The following is a 19,286-nucleotide window of genomic DNA, read 5'->3' as shown; positions in this document are numbered from 1 at the left end:
CTAAAAATACCGATACACAAAGCAAGTCACAGAGACAACAATTAAGGTTCACAGGGAGGTAGAGAGGGATGGCGAGAGGTGCTGCTCGAAGAGGTGTGTCTTCAGCTTGCGCTTGAAGGTGGGGAGAGATTCTACAGTTCTGACCTCAACGGGGAGTTCATTCCACCACCGTGGAGCCACAACAGACAGTAGTCGTGAGCGTGATGTGGAGGTTCGGAGAGGGGGAGGTGCCAAGCGGCCTGTGGAGGCTGAACGAAGAGGTCTGGCAGGGGCATGATTTTTTGTAGATAAGCTGGGGAAGACCCTTTAACTGCTTGGAAGGCTAGCACCAATGTTTTGAATTTGATGCGAGCCATGACAGGCAGCCAGTGGAGGGAAGTAAGCAGGGGGGTGACGTGTGAGTATTTGGGAAGGTTGAAGACCAGACGAGCTGCTGCATTCTGGATGAGTTGGAGGGGTCTGATGGCAGACGCTGGGAGGCCAGCCAAGAGGGAATTGCAGTAGTCCAGGCGGGACAGAACCATCGCTTGGAACAGGAGCTCGGTCGAGTAGGGGGTGAGAAAGGGGCGGATTCTCCGTATGTTGTATAGGAAGAACCTGCATGACCGGGTCACCGCCACAATGTTCTCGGAGAGGGACAGTCTGCTGTCCATCACCACGCCGAGGTTCCTTGCACTGGGTGACGGCGTAAGTGTGGTGTCCCCGAGGGAAATGGAGAGATCCAGATGGGGAGAGGTTTTAGCAGGGATGAATATCATTTCAGTCTTGCCTGGGTTGAGCTTTAGATGGTGGTTGTCCATCCAGCTCTGGATGTCCCTCAGGCAAGCAGAGATACGGGCTGAAACCTGTGTATCAGACGGCGGGAACGAGACGAAGAGTTGGGTATCGTCCGCGTAGCAGTGGTAGGATAGCCCATGTGCAGTGATCACAGGGCCAAGGGAGCGAGTGTAAAGAGAAAAAAGAAGCGGGCCTAGGACTGAGCCCTGGGGAACTCCTGTGGCGAGAGGCCGAGGTGTCGATACTGAACCAGCCCAGGCAACCTGGAAGGAGCGACCAGAGAGGTAGGACTCAATCCAGTCCAGGGCTGTGCCACAGATGCCCGTTGCTGACAGGGCGGACAGGAGGATGGAGTGATCCACAGTGTCGAAGGCAGCAGAGAGATCTAGAAGAATGAGGACAGAGGAGAGGGAGGCTGCTCGTGCGGCATGGAGTGACTCACTGACGGAGAGGAGCGCAGTCTCTGTCGAGTGGCCCGATCTGAAGCCAGACTGATGGGGGTCTAGCAGGTTGTTGTTAGAAAAGAAAGAAGAAAGTTGAGTAGAAGCGGCTCGTTCTATAGTTTTAGAAAGGAAAGGAAGAAGAGATACTGGGCGGTAGTTCTGGATGATGGAGGGATCCAGAGTAGGCTTTTTTAGCAGCGGAGTGATGTGGGCCCTCTTGGAGGATGCCGGAAAACAGCCGGAAGACAGGGAGGAGTTGACAAGGGAGGTGACAAATGGGAGAATGTCAGGTGTGATAGTTTGGAGAAGAGAAGAGGGGATAGGGTCAAGGGCACAGGTTGTAGGGCGGTGGCAGAGCAGGAGTTGAGAAACATCAGAGTCTGTAAGGGGGGAGAAAGTGGAAAAGGGATGGGCCTAGAGGGGGGGAAGGGCACAGTGAGGGGGGCAGTGGTTGTACAGTCCTAGGTAGGCTATGCCACAGCTGCTCTGCTCTGTTTGCATACCCATGCCTCCTTTTACTGTCGCTGTGTCATTAAGGTGTGAGGCTGATTTTCCCTGCTGCTTATAATTTCCTCGTTCGAATTCTGATTAGACTCACAACAGGTTTGTACAGTTCATTCTTTTGGTTGGCTGAGTTACGTATTCCCTTTCTTATTTTCCACTTTCTCATCTAGGGCATATCCCTCGTCTCAGGGATATCCCTAGAAAATATTAGTGGTTATCCCAAATCTGGTGGGTAACTTGTAGAACCCCATCTAGGTCGTGTTTGGTCATCCGACCTGGCTCCCTTACATAGGTAGGGGTCACGGAATGGTGCAGAGGTGTGTACAGGTGGAAAATTGTGGGGTGCAATTGAGACAGTGAGGCGTGTACCTGCAGCAGATGACAGCCTTGCAGGACAGAGCCAGATCGAGGAAGGACTGTCGCACCTCGAAGGACAGGGCATACTTTAGAGTCTGTCCGTCGATGATCAGTGCCAGCTCATTCTCCTTACCCAGGGAATCTCCCAGTGATGTGCAATGTGCTGTCAAAGTAGCTCTCACAGCCTGTAGAGGGTGACAGTGAGTATTACCACACAAACATGCAAGCAAGTGTGCACACACAGACACACACAAGTGCACACAAGTGCACACATACACATGCACACAAGCGCACACACATGCACACACAAACCCTAAACAAAAGCCAGTGATTTGATCACTGCGTTTTGATTGCCGTGCTTTTCCATTATCTGCTGTTCGAGATGCAAGAATAGAGATAAACATTTAAAACAAAAAAGAAAGCACGCACCTGTACTCACAAGGATGTACATACAGTCGTATGCAAAAATCTGGGGTCCCCTGGTCAAAAAGCCTTTTTCAATTAATATCGAAGTGAACAGAAGAGAACCTGACCTCTAAATGTTACAAAGTTAAACCTGACACATTTATTCAAATTCTAAAGAGTGGAACAGCCCCAGCTCCATACTCAACATGGTTTGGCCAGCTTAAGCTATATTTTGAAACAGATGGTAGTTTATAATTTCAAAATGGTCATTACTGGATTTTCCACCAGGGTTTTCTGCATTCTGAGAAAAAGAGACAGAAATTGCACCTCTTACAAAGTAATCCATGTTTAAAACCTTTTATTTGACGTATAAACATAACCATGTATAAAAAAAACATAACCATGATTCAAATGTCTGTTTCTCTCTTGAGAGTATTTTGGTACTGTATTTACTTCCAGAAACAGATTTTTCAGCTCATGATGACAAAGGGCACTGCTGCCCCCCCACTGTTGGAACCTGCAAGTACTTCAGACTGCTGTTTATTAGAGTGCTGACATATAACACCTGGTGGTGATTGTGCGAACAACAAGTAATTACTGTGGAAAAAAACAAAGAAATCTGCCACCACCCGGCAGATCTCCAGAGGCAGAAACTCCAAATTAAATATGAAACCACTGGAAGAATAAACTTTGGTGTGAGTTTAAGAATGAACCATTTTTAGGTTCAGGCATATTCATTGTAAATACATTGTATCAAGTTACATTTTATGAGTTCTAGAATGTGTAACCTTCCCAGCAGGAACTGTAGTACATACTGTAGTACAATTTCTGAGATTGATTTATTTGTTAGGAGTGGTATGACAGTTTATAACGAATTAATTCAGCAATTTTTGCCAACACTTGTCTCTGGCATTGTTGACGGAATCAACGTTACTTTTTGCTATTTGTGATAAACCGCACACATACAACCACGTCCCCCGGCAGCACAAATGTATCGAATGATCCGGAGAGTGACACGCCTTCTCCAAGCCACATCATCTCCAACCACGACTGTGACTGTCACACACAGAATTGAAAGGTTCTTAGCTGGCAACAGGAAGCTCTTATAGTTGCCCGAGGAGTAGTTACAAAGGACGAACTGACAGGGCTCCCAAACTTTTGCATAGGGCCTTTTTCCTCTTTTTATTATTTTGAAACTGTAAAAAATAAAAATAAAAAGTAACCTTGCTTTAAAATTTGCAGAAATGTGTTGTGTTTAATGTTGTACCATTTAGAGGTCAGGTTCGCTTCTGCTCACTGAAATATTAATTGTAAAAGGCTTTTTTACCAGGGGTGCCCAGATTTTTGAACACCACTGTTTGTATCGGAAAACAATAGATACAATAGATTTACACTCATGTTTTAATGTATTTTTTGTAAAGTAATACATTTTCTTCTGAAAGTCTCAGAATACTCTGGAACGGGCAGTCTGTTCCCAACTGTCCACTTATCTTCTCCAGAACAATCTCCATGACCCCAACCAGTCTGGCTTCAAGAGTGGCCACTCCACTGAGACCGCCCTGCTCACGGTCACTGAGGCACTCCACTCTGCTAAAGCAAAATCCCTCTCCTCTGTCCTCATCTTCCTCGACCTGTCGGCCGCCTTCGATACAGTCAACCATGAGATTCTTCTCTCATCGCTGACTGGGATGGGTGTCACAGGATCTGCACTCACTTGGTTTTCCTCCTACCTCTCTGGTCGCTCCTACCAGGTGACTTGGAGGGGCTCAGTCTCTGACCCTCTCCCCCTACAAACTGGAGTCCCGCAGGGCTCAGTTCTTGGGCCTCTCCTCTTCTCGCTATACACCATGTCTCTTGGTTCTGTTATCTCTTCCCATGGCTTTTCTTATCATTCTTACGCTGATGACACCCAACTCTTTATTTCCTTCCCCCCGACACCCAAGTCACCACACAGACCTCTGCCTGCTTGGCTGATATCTCTGCGTGGATGACTTCCCACGACCTGAAGCTCAACCTTGCCAAAACTGAGCTTCTCTACATCCCTGCCAAGTCCTCTCCATCAATCGACCTCTCACTGACTGTTGAGGACTTTGTAGTTTCCTCCTCTCGTACGGCAAAGAATCTTGGGGTGACTCTTGATAACTGCCTCACCCTGGCTCCACAAGTGTCCTCCACTGCCAGAACCTGCAGGTTCTTTCTGTATAATATACGCCTGACGGAGAAAGCCACCCAGCTCCTTGTCCAGGCGCTCATCATTTCCCGCCTGGATTACTGCAACTCCCTCCTAGCCGGTCTCCCAGCGTGTGCAATCAAGCCCCTCCAGTTGGTCCAGAATGCTGCAGCCCGCCTGATCACCAGTCAGCCCAGGTCGGCTCATGTCACCCCGCTTCTCATTGGCCTCCACTGGCTTCCTATTGCCGCACGCATCCGTTTCAAGGCCCTAGTGTTGGCATTTCAGGCTGCTAAGGGGACTGCCCCACCTTACATACAATCCTTGATCACTCCCTACTCCCCAGCTAGACCACTCCGGTCTGCCAGCTCTGGTCGCCTTATGGTTCCCTCTCTACGTGCACCTGGCGGTCGAGCTGCACGTTCACGCCTGTTTTCCGTTCTGGTTCCTCAGTGGTGGAATGACTTGCCTACCACTGTCAGGACAGCAGAATCCCTCCCCCTATTTCGACGCAGACTCAAAACCCACCTTTTCAAACTCTACCTTAGTCCTCCCTCCTGATTTCCCCCGCCCCTCCTTTCTGATATCCCTATCCTTGTCTAACCCCCCCCCCCAAAATAAATAAATAAATAAATAAAAATTTTGCACTTATGATGACGACTATGTTTAGAACAGCATTCCATGTGTATTTTCCTAGTTCTGGATGTGATGCTTTGACTTATGGTAGAACCTATGCACTTGTAAGTCGCTTTGGATTAAAAGTCTGCCAAATGACAAAAATGTAAAAAATGTTAAATGTAAAAAATGAAATGCATTTTAATCACTTTTGTCCATCACGGAAAGAACATGTGTTTCTTGAATTGGTTATTCCCAAAAACAATAGCGAAAAAAAACCAGGGAATTCAAGGGACTGTCAAAAAAGAGAAAATCACCTGCGACTTCTGTGACAAACGTCCAGCCATACAAATAGTTTTGCTTCTGGGAGAAATAAAAGATGTCCTGTAACCTCACACACAACATTCTCATTCTATCCCAGCAATAGTTAGGCTCATTGCAATATTACATCTCGCATTTGGATTAATTCAACTGACAACTTCCACTACAGCTGGATTATATTTTGTCCTGTGCTGGATAAACATTTACATGCCACCAGATACATGGATATCGCCACATGCAGTGAAGATATTCAATGCACTTAGCAGGTGTTTTAACTGCGCCATTTAAGATCTGTCTCAATCGCAGACAAAGAAGTTGATTGTCCAATTTGTTGACTGCGTAATGAGCTGTAGCCTTCATAAATAAGATGTTAATTTCAGGCAGACTGCGACCGCACCAATATAACCTTGTCAGGCTGCCTTTCATGTACATAAATCTGGCCCGTAGTGTTTTATTTAAAATGCTTGTTTGCTGGAGAACAGAGCGAAAACAACACAAAATGTGTCACTGTCCAAATACTTTTGGACTGCACTGTATATCAGTTCTAATGTGAATTAGAAGTAATGTTAAATGTAACTCCCATTTATAGGCTCCATTTATTTCCTTCACTAAAGAATTTCCATCTCAGTACACAGTAAAAATCCTGGACTAGGAGGAACCCCTCTTAATTTGCCAAAATACATCAAAACTTATTGTGGAATGGTCAAGTCTCAAGTGGTTCCATTACCTCTATCCTGCAAATTCTGTCTGAATCATTACATATTACCAGATCTAAAATTAATTGCCCCTTTTAGGTTGACTGATATACTCAGGTCATTTATAACATCCAAAAATTCCTCCTCGCTTTTTCCCTGTCCGGTCACCAAATTCCAGTTAATATTTGAAGTCTCCTATGATCATAGTCTCACCTCCCTGGCAAGCTTGTTTTATATTTTTAAAGAGCATTGTATTTACACTACTATCTGAAGCTGGCGGTTCGTAACACACTCCAATGTTAAGACCTTCATCTTCCTCCCTAATAAGAAATTTTGGTTTGAAAAAGACATTTCAGTTTGACAAATTCGTCAAATCCGAAAGAAACACCAATTGTCTGCCCTCAACACGGTATTTGCATATTACATCTTGCTAGCGAGATTGCATGTTCTCTCTTGTAATGGCAAATATCCCATATCAGCCAGTCTGCTAGCTAGTTAACAAGGTAGATCTCAACTACCTTTAAAAGTCTAGCTAGTTGGCTAAGAAGCTGGCTTTAACACAGGCACTGCAGCTATCTGGCAAGTTAACTCACTTTGTTGGTGCCTATGACTTAGCATTTGCTAGCTAATAAATTAGCCACTGATTTAGCCTGCCAATCAATGTTTTATGGCGAGATTGGTAGGATAAATGGGCAGCTAGCTAGCTAGTAGGGGGCAACGGATGATGAATAAATGTCAAAACGGCTTGTCATGCAGAATTGTGCTTGACTGGATCGACTGGATCCGAGACTAACACAGACTGCTTGAGTGAGTCAGTGTGTGTCATCTGCTGTCAGATGAAATGCACATTAAACTTGAATGAAGAAGCAAAAGATCTTGGAATTTTGAGTACACGGAGTGAAATGGAAATGTAATCGCAGATTGGCATTTTCATTGGAATTTTGGCACAAATTACTTCCATACACACATCCACAATGATGCATACAAATACAAAAGCTTAATTTACAGTATGTAACTGCACCCACAATCCTTGTTAACCAATCCAGCCTGCCCCTCTTCCCATCACCCCATTCTACATCACGGTGACACTACTGTCACTGCTCCTACTTTGAACTAAATCATAAGGAAGATGACAATGTGTACTCACGTCTAGTGAGTCCTCATTGACGATGATGAGGGACATCCCTTGTGATACCAGCCGACAGGAGTAACCTTGGAGACACAGCATCCACAGTTACACACATTTACACACACATGCAAACACAAACACAATGACTGTTTTCACCATTTTGTGTGTGTGTATGTTCTAATATGTAATATGAACAGGTGTGTGCATGAGTGTATAGTTTATATCAGCTGGTGGTTTGGAAAAGAGAGGAGGAAAGGTGAGGATGTTTAACTAAGGGGTCTGAAGTTATGCTCCCCTGGAAGAAATTTTTTTGCAGGGAGGCCTGTAGCATAGTGGTTAAGGTACATGACTGGGACCTGCAAGGTCGGAGGTTTGATCCCCGGTGTAGCCACAATAAGATCCACACAGCCGTTGGGCCCTTGAGCAAGGCCCTTAACCCTGCATTGCTCCAGGGAAGGATTGAGTCCTGCTTAGTCGAATCAACTGTACGTCGCTCTCATCTGGCAAGGCAAGGCCACAAAATTACCAGCCCAACAAAAAGGTCCAAACTTTTTTTTTAACTGAGCTCAATGCTATATATACAGCAGGCTCCAGAATTATTGGCAGCCTTGATGAAAATGCACAAAGAGTGCTGTAAGCTGAAACATAATATAGCTTTATTTTCCAACATGCAGCGTGCGCTTTATTAATGATTCACTGGAATCAACCAGTTTGTCTTACATTTTTTATCCCCAAAAAATAGATTCCACAATCTGCTACTCCTAACTGGCTGAACGATGAGCAGAAGTTATACTGTAGGTGATTGCGGAGAGGGCCGAGAGGGCCGTTGTCTATACCATGCGACTACATTACTGGGACTAGTCAGAGAACCTTGTAGTTGCATTGATCTTCCAGAGAGCCTACAAAAAACATGGATAATAGCATGCCTATGTAAAAATACTTTTGCACACGTATGCAATTCCTCCGGAGAAATTCTAAGTAAACGATGGCCATTCTATCAACGTTTCTCTGAGTTTTTGGAATTATAAACTATTATAGATCTGGTTTACTGGATCCTCAGAGAAGGATGCAGAGAACGTGAGGCCCCCCTAGCTTGCTTTTCCACTGGTATATGCTGGCACCATATTGATTGAAAATTGCACCTTGAGAAAAGGAATGAATCCAAAAAATCCCACAAGTGGCTTGCCTGCGTATGTTTTTGTCTATTTGGTGCAGAATGATGAAGCTTAAATATTAGTTAACTTAGTTTTGGCTGCAAAGTTTCAAAGTCAGATAGTTAATATGGCGAAATATGGAAACAGGAAATATGGCGAGTGAGGTACAGCGAAGCAAAAATGCCTTAGAAACACAAAGATCAATCGCTAAATGTGAATGTGAATGCAGCGATATTCATAAACTCTCTGTCACCTGGATATGACACATTATACCTTGTTGGAAAGGGTTCAAGAAAACCCCGTGGAAGAAGCTTACCTTGTTTCAGATTAATTTGGTACTGAAATGACCTAGCAATGCATTCACGCAACAATAAGAAGTAGTTTAAGACAACATCCGCTAGGTATAGTCCGAAGTGAAATTATGTCATTTTCTCGAGACAAACTTAAAAGATTGTGCCTCTCAGGACTATTATAGGTGTACTAGCCTAATTTCGAACCCAGGCAGAAATCATGTTGTTGTACCTACTCCGTATTACGGAGCCCACTCCGTGCTGTGATCTTGAGAAAACCGTGAAAATGCAATAATTACTTTGTAATGTCGGTGGGAAAATAGCAACTCGGTAGAATTGTTCTTTTTGACAGGAATAGGCTCTTGTGCAATGAAACAATTTATCATTTAGCATCACATTTTATTGGAATCATTGAAACATTTATTGTGTTGTAGCTGTTTAGCTAGGCTATATAATATTGGTTATGACGAAGAATCAGATTTGCAAAGTTGATAAGAGCTTGTGTTTGTGGCAGTCCAGTCTTCTCTGTGCTGTTGAACTTAATCAGCAGTAAAGCTTTTTCTGAAGATCCACCAGGTCATGCTCGTTTGATCACTACAGTATTTTTTTGAACTCAAATGGAATTAATTACCATCCAGAACAAGCCTAGCCCAAATTTTAAACGGCAGCTTATCAGTATTCAAGACAAATTCTTGTTCAGCCTGCTTCATTTGCATGTAGACCAGGAGTTAACACATTGTGCTGGGCATTGGCAACTAGTTTACAAGTGAATTGCAAAATGCACCCGACACGTAAACTAGTTATATTAAAAAGAGTCCACAAGTTAATAGGGGTGTATTCCTTATACCCTGATACTCTGAGTGTTGATATATTGCCAAATGATTTCTCTTCATTCATAACAATATGATACAATTGATTGTGATACAATGCAACACCATGCAATTAGCTGGCAAAGTTAACAATTGTGTTTATTAAGTGACTCAAACATCCCTATATGTGGTTGGTTAGAGCCTTAATTTTTAAAAGAACCAATCTACCCAAGTAACAGGTATGGAGCTGTATGTTGAACTCACATGAATACTAAAGATCAGAAAACACAAATTGTAGGCAGTAATGTTAAAATGAACCAAAGGGTAATTTAAAAGTTTTTCAAACAATGCTCTGCTAAGGTCTGCTAAGCAAACCTCCTGCAAATCTTCCATATGGTTTTAGGTCAAAATGGCCTTGTGATCAAAGATAGCTATCTCTAGCTACTGAATTATATTAAAACAAAAATGGTAAGCTACGGAACCAACCATTTTCTCTAGCCCAGCTACACGATAGTCATTAATGGACGTTATGATTACAGCAATGCACAATTTTACCATTTATATACAGTGGATAGAAAATGAATACACCCCCAAACATTTTTTCAGATTTACTTGACATATACAGTGCATCCGGAGAGTATTCACAGCGATTCACTTTTTCCACATTTTGTTATGTTACAGCTTTATTCCAAAATTGATTAAATTAATTTTTCCTCCAAATTCTACACACAATACCCCACAATGACAATGTGTAAAAAGTTTTTTTTAGGTTTTTGCAAATTTATAAAAAATAAAAAACTAAGAAATCACATGTACATAAGTATTCACAGCCTTTGTCATGAAGCTCAAAATTGAGCTCAGGTGCATCCTGTTTCCACTGATCAACTTTGAGATGTTTCTACAGCTTAATTGGAGTCCACCTGTGGTAAATTCAGTTGATTGGACATGATTTGGAAAGGCACACACCTGTCTATATAAGGTCCCACAGTTGACAGTGCATGTCGGAGCACAAACCAAGCATGAAGTCAAAGGAATTGTCTGTAGACCTCCGAGACAGGATTGTCTCGAGGCACAAATCTGGGGAAGGGTACAGAAATTTCTGCTGCTTTGAATGTCCCAATGAGCACAGTGGCCTCCATCATCCGTAAATGGAACCACCAGGACTCTTCCTAGAGCTGGCCGCCTGTCTAAACAGAGCAATCGGGGGAGAAGGGCCTTAGTCACGGAGGTGACCAAGAACCTGATGGTCACTATGTCAGAGCTCCAGCGTTCCTCTGTGGAGAGAGGAGAACCTTCCAGAAGGACAACCATCTCTGCAGCAATCCACCAATCAGGCCTGTATGGTAGAGTGGCCAGACGGAAGCCACTCCTTAGTAAAAGGCACATGGCAGCCCGCCTGGAGTTTGCCAGAAGGCACCTGAAGGACTCTCAGACCATGAGAAACAAAATTCTCTGGTCTGATGAGACAAAGATTGAACTCTTTGGCGTGAATGCCAGGCGTCATATTTGGAGGAAACCAGGCACCGCTCATCACCTGGCCAATACCATCCCTACAGTGAAGCATGGTGGTGGCAGCAGCATGCTGTGGGGATGTTTTTCAGCAGCAGGAACTGGGAGACTAGTCAGGATTGAGGGAAAGATGAATGCAGCAATGTACAGAGACATCCTGGATGAAAACCTGCTCCAGAGCACTCTTGACCTCAGACTGGGGCGACGGTTCATCCTTCAGCAGGACAACGACCCTAAGCACACAGCCAAGATATCAAAGGAGTGGCTTCAGGACAACTCTGTGAATGTCCTTGAGTGGCCCAGCCAGAGCCCAGACTTGAATCCGATTGAACATCTCTGGAGAGATCTGAAAATGGCCGTGCACCGACGCTCCCCATCCAACCTGATAGAGCTTGAGAGGTGCTGCAAAGAGGAATGGGCGAAACTGCCCAAAGATAGGTGTGCCAAGCTTGTGGCATCATATTCAAAAAGACTTGAGGCTGTAATTGCTGCCAAAGGTGCATCAACAAAGCATTGAGCAAAGGCTGTGAATACTTATGTACATGTGATTTCTTGGTTTTTTATTTTTAATAAATTTGCAAAAATTTCCAAAAAACTTATTTCATGTTGTCATTATGGGGTGTTGTGTGTAGAATTTTAAGGAAAAAATGAATTTATTCCATTTTGGAATAAGGCTGTAACATAACAAAATGTGGGAAAAGTGAAGCGCTGTGAATAATTTCCGGATGCAATGCAGCCTGTCATTAAAGTGCAATTAATCTATGTGTTTTTTCTACAAATCTACATACAGTACTTAACCCTTTCAAAGTGATAAACCAATTAAAATCTTTTTTTAACATTAATTAAAAATGAACAATTGCAATAAATTGGTTTGATAAGTATCCACCCCCTTTACTGAATCATCCCATAAACTATCCCAGGAAATGGCAAACCGCCTTCAAGACCAAACAATAGGTAATTGCCCCACATCTGTGTGAAATCACAGCAATTAACTTGATGACATGAATAAAAACAGCTGTTTATCATGGTCCCTTAGTATGTAAGAGCAGTCTCATTGAAAGGCAGAAGCATGGGCTCCAAAGATTTCGCAAAAGAAGTCTGTGACAAAGTTGTGGAAAGGTACACATCAGGTGAGGGATATAAGAAGATTTCTAAGGCTTTGAAGATATCTTCGAGCACTGTTAAGACCATAATTAAGAAATGGAAAGTGCATGGCACCACTCACAGTCTGCCAAAATCAGGGAGTCGGTCTAAACTGGATGACCGGGAGAGAAGACAACTGGTCAGAGAGGCTACTAAGAATCCAATGGCAACATTGAAAGAGCTCCAGGATTTTATGGCCAACAGAGGGAAACTTGTGCATCTATATCAAAGATATTGCACACATCTGGCCTGTATGGAAGGGTGGCAAGAAAAAAGCCATTTCTCAAAAAGATCCACCAGGAGGCCCGCTTGAAATTTGCAAAAGAACACCTTGGGGAACCTGCAACAAACTGGCAGAATGGTTTATGGTCTGATGAAACCAAAGTATAACTTTTTGGCATGAATGCCAAACGCTATGTTTGGCGAAAACCCAACACCGCTCATCACCGAAAAAACACCATCCCGACTGAAAAATAGAAAACAGATAGAAAATTGATTTGGCATTGCGAATTAATCTGTGCACTGAGATCTCCAAGCAGCAGCCCCGGCCAAATGAAGAAGCTCTGAAAGGTCCAAGGAAAACCAAGGATTGTCTGTACATTTGATTCTGCGGAAGGGAGCGTGTTTGTCGGCCATTTGTAAAAAAAGAGACAGAAAATAAGACCATGCATTTTCAACATCAATAATTAAAATAACTATTTCCCAATAACATACATATAAATCCCTTAAAAAGGCTTGAACAACAAAACCTTTAAAATTCCGTTTGTGGATGATGCAGGGTTTTAATTTGCGGATTGTAGTATTTCTTACTGTGGCAGTGGCACAGTGATCACTGACAATACTGCTGTAGCAGAAATTTGTGTGGAGCATTAGTGAAAAATAGATCAAGTAAGGTAGATTTCGCAGTTTGTTTTAAATTAGGTTCTCGTAGGAGAATCAATTAATTGGTTCAACGAGTTACAAAAACCTTTAAAGGGATCGGAACATGACACATGGAACACGGAACAGTTGAAATCACCGACCAATAGAATCTCACTATATTTTAAATTCAAAAGTGAGTCTGACAAAGAAGTAAGAGATTCTTTAAAAGCTGATGGCGGGCGATAGCATCCAACAATCGTCAAGGCACTAGATGAAGTGACCCCTACATTCAGTGCCAATAATGCAAATTGTTTAGATACAGATTTAGACATAACAACGGTAGATAGAAAATGCGCTTTACAGTATATTGCTAAGCCGCCGGGATGCGAATGAAGTGATCAGCCAGTACATAGAAATAGTACAAATTCACTAAGTCTTTAGTTTGCCATTTGAAATGAGATGGTGGAATTTTGATCAGATGATACCAACTTGTTCCCCTCTGACTGAACAATGACAATGGGAGGTGCAGCATTGGATCACTCAGCCAGGTTCCTACCGATCCAGACAACATGAGCACCAAATGTGTTAAATGAAACATGATCGGAATGCCGTAGACGACAATAACCCTCCACTCTAGTGGTGTACCACTTGGATGGTAGATGGGGAGGATTGCAGAAGTGCTGGAGCTGAATTGGCCCGGGAAGACTGAAACACTGGCAGGCATGCTGTCTCGGCCTGGATACAGGTTGCACGGCTCCCTTGCGCGAGCCCACTGCCACGGCCGCAGTTTACGCGGCTCTCTGGTCACGGACACCCTGCTGTCAGCCGGTGTCAGGTCCGGTGCCTTTCATGCCCTTACAAACCAGGCTATCAGAGCAGCTGAGAATTTTACGATGATCCTTAAACCAATGGAGAGAAAGTCTTCAATATTATGTCCTCCAGTTTAAAATTGAGAAAAAATTACATATATAATCCAAAAGGTCCAAGTATAACCCAGATACCACCAGATAAACTTGTTAAAAGAAAACATGCTAGAAATTGTATGCCTTATTTGTTATTTTGTAGCCAATGCCAATAAATTGCAAAAAAAACACAAAAACTCAAGAGACAAATGGAGGCCAGACAAAGACACCATTCAACGTGAAGCCATCTTGGATTTGGATTCTCTGAATGCTCCCTCCATAAATGAAACCTCTACTTGATTACCGATTTGCAAAATTCCATTGGGTCACCAAAAAACGATGCTGTGTGCAGAAAATATGTTTTACCATTAGTGAGTGACTCCTGCTGAGTGTAGATGTATGTTGGGTGATACATTGTACCATTTTTCTGGTATTAACGTATACATCAAGAGCATGACTTAAAGATATAGGTAACTAGACTACATTTGAACTGAAGTACAGTTGGTGCAACCCAGTCCTATAGAGGGCAGAGGGCTGCTGCAATAGTGACGTTCCCCTCTTAAGATATTTGTTTTCTGCTGTTACAGGTCAACCGTCCAACCTTTATATGAAAACCAATATTGACTGGGCACCATCTCAAAAAAAATGTATGGATGCCATTTAATCTAGGCCTGGTTTAACCCCTGTGTTTGACCACAAAAATGAATTGGTTGCTATGGGTTGCTATGACCGCTTGTCCTCCATCACATCATCGTCAAAGGAAATTGTCTTGTGACTAAGAACAATCCATATACTGTAGGTTTGCATTTAGTTTGGTTTTGAGTCTGGTCTCACAGCATGTTTGTTATCATGGATAACTGTCTATCCAATGACTGAACTATATTTAAACAGGGGCTAAACTATAAACCTAGCTAATCATTCTCAAAGATAAGCTACAGTATCAACCGTGTCTGTGTGAATTAATACACTCAGTGAGCACTTTATTCGGTATTTATTAGACTTATTTTTTAGACTTCTACTGCTGTAGCCTATCCACTTAGAGTTAGGATGTGTTGTCTGTTCAGAGATGCTCTTCTACATACCATCACATTACGTGTGGTTATTTGCGTTACTGACAACTTCCTGCCAGCTTTGACCAGTCTGGCCATTCTCTGGCCAGAACTGTGAAAATCCCAGGAGATCAGCAGTTTCTGAGATATTCAAACCACCCTGTCTGCCACCAACAATCATTCCATGATCAAAATCACTTAGATCAACCATCAGAATGGGGAAAAATTGTGATGTGAACATTAACTGAAGCTCCTGACCCGTATTTACATGACTGTATGCATTGCACTGCTGCCACACAATTGGCTGATTAGATAATTGCATGAATAAGTAGGTGTAATAAAGTAAGTTCCTAATAAAGTGCTTGGTGAGTGTAGTCTACATAGAATGCATCCATCCATCATCTTAACCCGCTTATCCTGAACAGGGTCACAGGGGGGCTGGAGCCTATCCCAGCATACATTGGGCGAAAGGCAGGAATACACCCTGGACAGGTCGCCACTCTATAGCAGGGCACACACACCATTCACTCACACACTCATACCCATTGGCAATTTAGACTGTCCAATCAGCCTAACCTGCATGTCTTTGGCCTGCGGGAGGAAACCGGAGTACCCGGAGGAAACCCGCGCAAACACGGGGAGAACATGCAAACTCCACACAGAGAGGCCCCGGCTGACCGGGATTCGAACCCAGGACCCCCTTGCTGTGAGGCGGCAGTGCTACCCTTACGAAGGGCTGTTTTCACAATAACCAGCAAACCTTGCAAATACCACCAAACCACACAAATTATAGAAGCTCTACAGCACAGAGATACTGTGACAGGGAATGTCACAAAAAACAAACTACTTTAAGGAATGATATCAGACCATGCTAGCTACCTGCTACCAGCCTCAGCACAGTCGCACATTGCACAGATTGAACAGACCAAGACACGGACCACCCTCAAAAATAAACAGGACGGCCACAAACATCTTACAATGTGGGTTTCCACAGCAACATTAGACAGAAGACTGAATATGAACCAAACCTAAATGGCAGCCAGCTAACACAAAACTTAGCCCGCTAGAAAACTTGTGATAACATTGATAACTACTCTTTAACCTGTTAGCAAACACAGTTAACCTAGCCAGCTTAAATAAACAAGAGGTGTCTTAGCCTGGCTCACATTTAGAGTTAACCAAACTGTTTTCGATTTGAGATTTGATTAATCCCGGACCCCAGCTGTTGCAGACTCATTTGTCTAGGGGTTATGATTACACTTAACAACATAGCTATGGCTGGGACAATGAGATGGAAGATGTAATGAGGACTTAACCCTCTGCCCAAGCTTCCGGTGTTGACCAGAACAAGCCAGGCCACGGAGCTGGGGGCGTTCTGTTTCCTCATGTTGCCCATAGCAGTTCAGGATTATTGGTTCAATAACCTTTTTGTATTTTAGCATGGTTGGATAATAGAACGGTGAAATGGAAAGAACAGTAGCAAGCTATTAACAAAAAAAGTGCCTCAACCGGCATATATAATATTATTTATATATATATAATGCATATTTACAGTATACACTCACCAAGCACTTTATTAGGAACATTCATACTTAATTACATCTACTTATTCATGCGATTATCTACTCAAGCCAATTGTGTGGCAGCAGTGCAATGCATACAATCATGTAGATACGGGTCAGGAGCTTCTGTTAATGTTCACATCAACCATCAGAACGGGGAAAATATTTGATCTACCGTAAATCCTCAAATTGTGTCCGGGGTCTTTTATTTACACAAAGCACAGGCCTTTATTTGGGGCAGGCTTCTTATTGTAGAATTTTATTCTCAGAAATAAAGTAAAAGGCTACACTTAAAGTGGGCCAACACTGTTCAACACTTCCTGTAACCGTTCAGAAATCAATTAGTGTAGGCTAATCAGGAAGCACCGTTTGGTAAGTCATAGTGTCAGTCTTAACAGACTTAGTTTATTGCAAATTTTCTCAAACACAATAAATCACATACAAGTCCAGAATCCATAAAATAACAACTTGCCAGACACGCTTCACGAACAATAACAAATTAGCGTAGATAACAGCAAGTTAAGGATCTTTTTTTCCTAAAGTGCGTTTTATTGTGAGACATGCGTTTCGTTTGGAGCAGCATACCGGTAGGCTATCAAAAGATTTCCGCTTTAGTTTGGGATTTAATGTACTTTTGGACTGTTTGATTCTATTGCTAAATGTTGGGACTGATGGGCACTGAAATCTGGGGGGTATTTGATGATTCACTGTTAAGTTTTACGTAGTTGAAAGAGTGTCCGGATTTCCACCCGTCTGTTTATTGCGAGCCAGCCGCTTTCATTCATTCATTGAACGTGCGCTGTGCTGTAAATACATGGAAACCTCAAGTAGCCTAAATTGAGTTAATTTTTAATTTTGCCTGATTTACTTTTTATTAAATTCGTAGGCTGGAATGCCTCGCAGCAACAATTGTGTTTAAATGTATACTCCTTCAGCCTTTGGCAAGCTACTTAGAAGGGGGCGGCAAGCGACTGGTAGCTTGAGAGCAAGGTGTTGGAGACCCATGTGTAGGACAACGACTTTTCATTGGCAACAGTATTAAACCAACCAACAATATAAAATATTAAGAAGAGCTCTTTTATTTAATTGAGTTAAATCGAAACAATGTCTTCTAGTGCTCATGGGCTGATAGCCCTACTGGTAGGCAATATTAACCCGGCTTGTATTTGGGGGCCGGCCTTTATTTGTCTGAATCGGCCACGCCCCCGGCTATTGTCCGAGGCCCGGCTTCAAATAGAGTCCTGGACACAATTTGAGGATTTACTGTATGTGACTTTGACCGTGGAATGATTGTCTCTAGAGTGCTTTGCAAGTCTCTAGAGTTTGCAAAGAATGCTGCTGCTGCAAAAAAAAAGAAGGTATTGCGTTAGGCAAGGCGTTGTGTTGCCTAAAATGCGACACCAGGTGCAGCTGTATATTTTAAGCTAGCCTACTGACATAGGCTTCTACATCGACACAAGGGACAGTCTGGGTCTCCTGAGTTACTGTTGCCAATTCCGTCATGCTTTTCCTTCGGAATGCAAGTTTCCATCGAAAACTGAAGGATATGTCAGTTATATTCAGTTCTAATTTTAATAGTGCTCCATATACTCAAGGTTGCCAGGTGCCTCTTTCATTCTCCTATCATTGAGTCAAATTCCATATTCAAAGCTGTTTTCACAGATATGAATCTGCTGAACAATCAATAGCTCACGTTGAAATTTACACTGTATGTATTGGAGGGAAGAAGTTTTATTAAAGGTACAATAGGTGATTTCTGACTCCTAATGGTCAAGAGAGGAATTTCAGCCACAAACACCCTCAAACCACAACACTGCTTATCCCTCCCCCTTCTGTGTGAACGCGCTGACATTGAAACGCCATTGGCTGTGGCAATTTGAACCAATTTTCAACCAATGACCATGAATTATTGTACAGCTGTATAATGTTTTGTTACAGTGTCGGTGCGTTAACTGTATATTCATAAAATTATATATTTCCGAGTTTAAGCACTATCAACACAGGCAGATGGTGAGTCAACATGTGTTTTTTAAAGATAGGAGGGGAAATACAATGGTCTTGTAACAATGTTTTAACACAAAAATCTTACCTATTGTAGGGGAAAATTCACAGAACGAAAGATCTCCCTCCTAAAAGCATGATAACCAATCACAAGTCAAAATCAGACTCCGCCTTAGTGAGCAGGCTGGTTCCTCCAAAACTCTCGACGATGTGTGCTAAAAGTTTATCAATATATCTGTATTAAAGTAGGATATGTACCCTGTATAGTTTCAAACTGATTAACTGCTAAATTGTACTAGGATTACACAGTGAGCCCAGCCAGCTGGCGGGGGGGGCCCGTCTTGAACTGTGTAGACCAAACTGTCAAGGACACGGGCAGAGCAAGATATGACTGTACAGCTGATTTCTCCGGGACTCTCGATGTTTTATGCCAGGAGTGTATCCATTTGACCTAGAACATTAATTACAGCTGAGCTTATGAAAACGCAAGAAACCACAGTGAAAACTGTTGAAATGAGAGCAAAGAATGCTACGTACATTTACTCCCTTAGAAGAGAATAATTAATCAAATGTTTAGTATGTCTGTATAT

At 42.8% G+C, this 19,286-nt stretch overlaps 1 protein-coding gene across 4 annotated transcripts in view; it reads right to left on the bottom strand.

Annotated features, from left to right (window-relative positions):
* atp8a2 (ATPase phospholipid transporting 8A2) overlaps positions 1-19,286 on the bottom strand; it is a 241,996-nt gene that overhangs the window by 60,176 nt on the left and 162,534 nt on the right. For all 4 annotated transcript variants that reach the window (XM_061239651.1, XM_061239653.1, XM_061239652.1 and 1 more), the window contains 2 exons: positions 7,435-7,499; positions 2,094-2,266 (listed from right to left, as the gene is read on the bottom strand). In XM_061239651.1, coding sequence (XP_061095635.1) covers positions 2,094-2,266; positions 7,435-7,499 — 238 coding nt within the window. The remainder of the gene's footprint in view (positions 1-2,093; positions 2,267-7,434; positions 7,500-19,286) is intronic.

This window comes from Conger conger, chromosome 4, assembly GCF_963514075.1.
Source record: "Conger conger chromosome 4, fConCon1.1, whole genome shotgun sequence".
In the NCBI taxonomy this organism is placed as follows: Eukaryota; Metazoa; Chordata; class Actinopteri; order Anguilliformes; family Congridae; genus Conger; species Conger conger.
The sequence above is the reverse complement of the archived record's forward strand: the minus strand, read 5'-3'. Positions and strand labels throughout refer to the sequence as shown.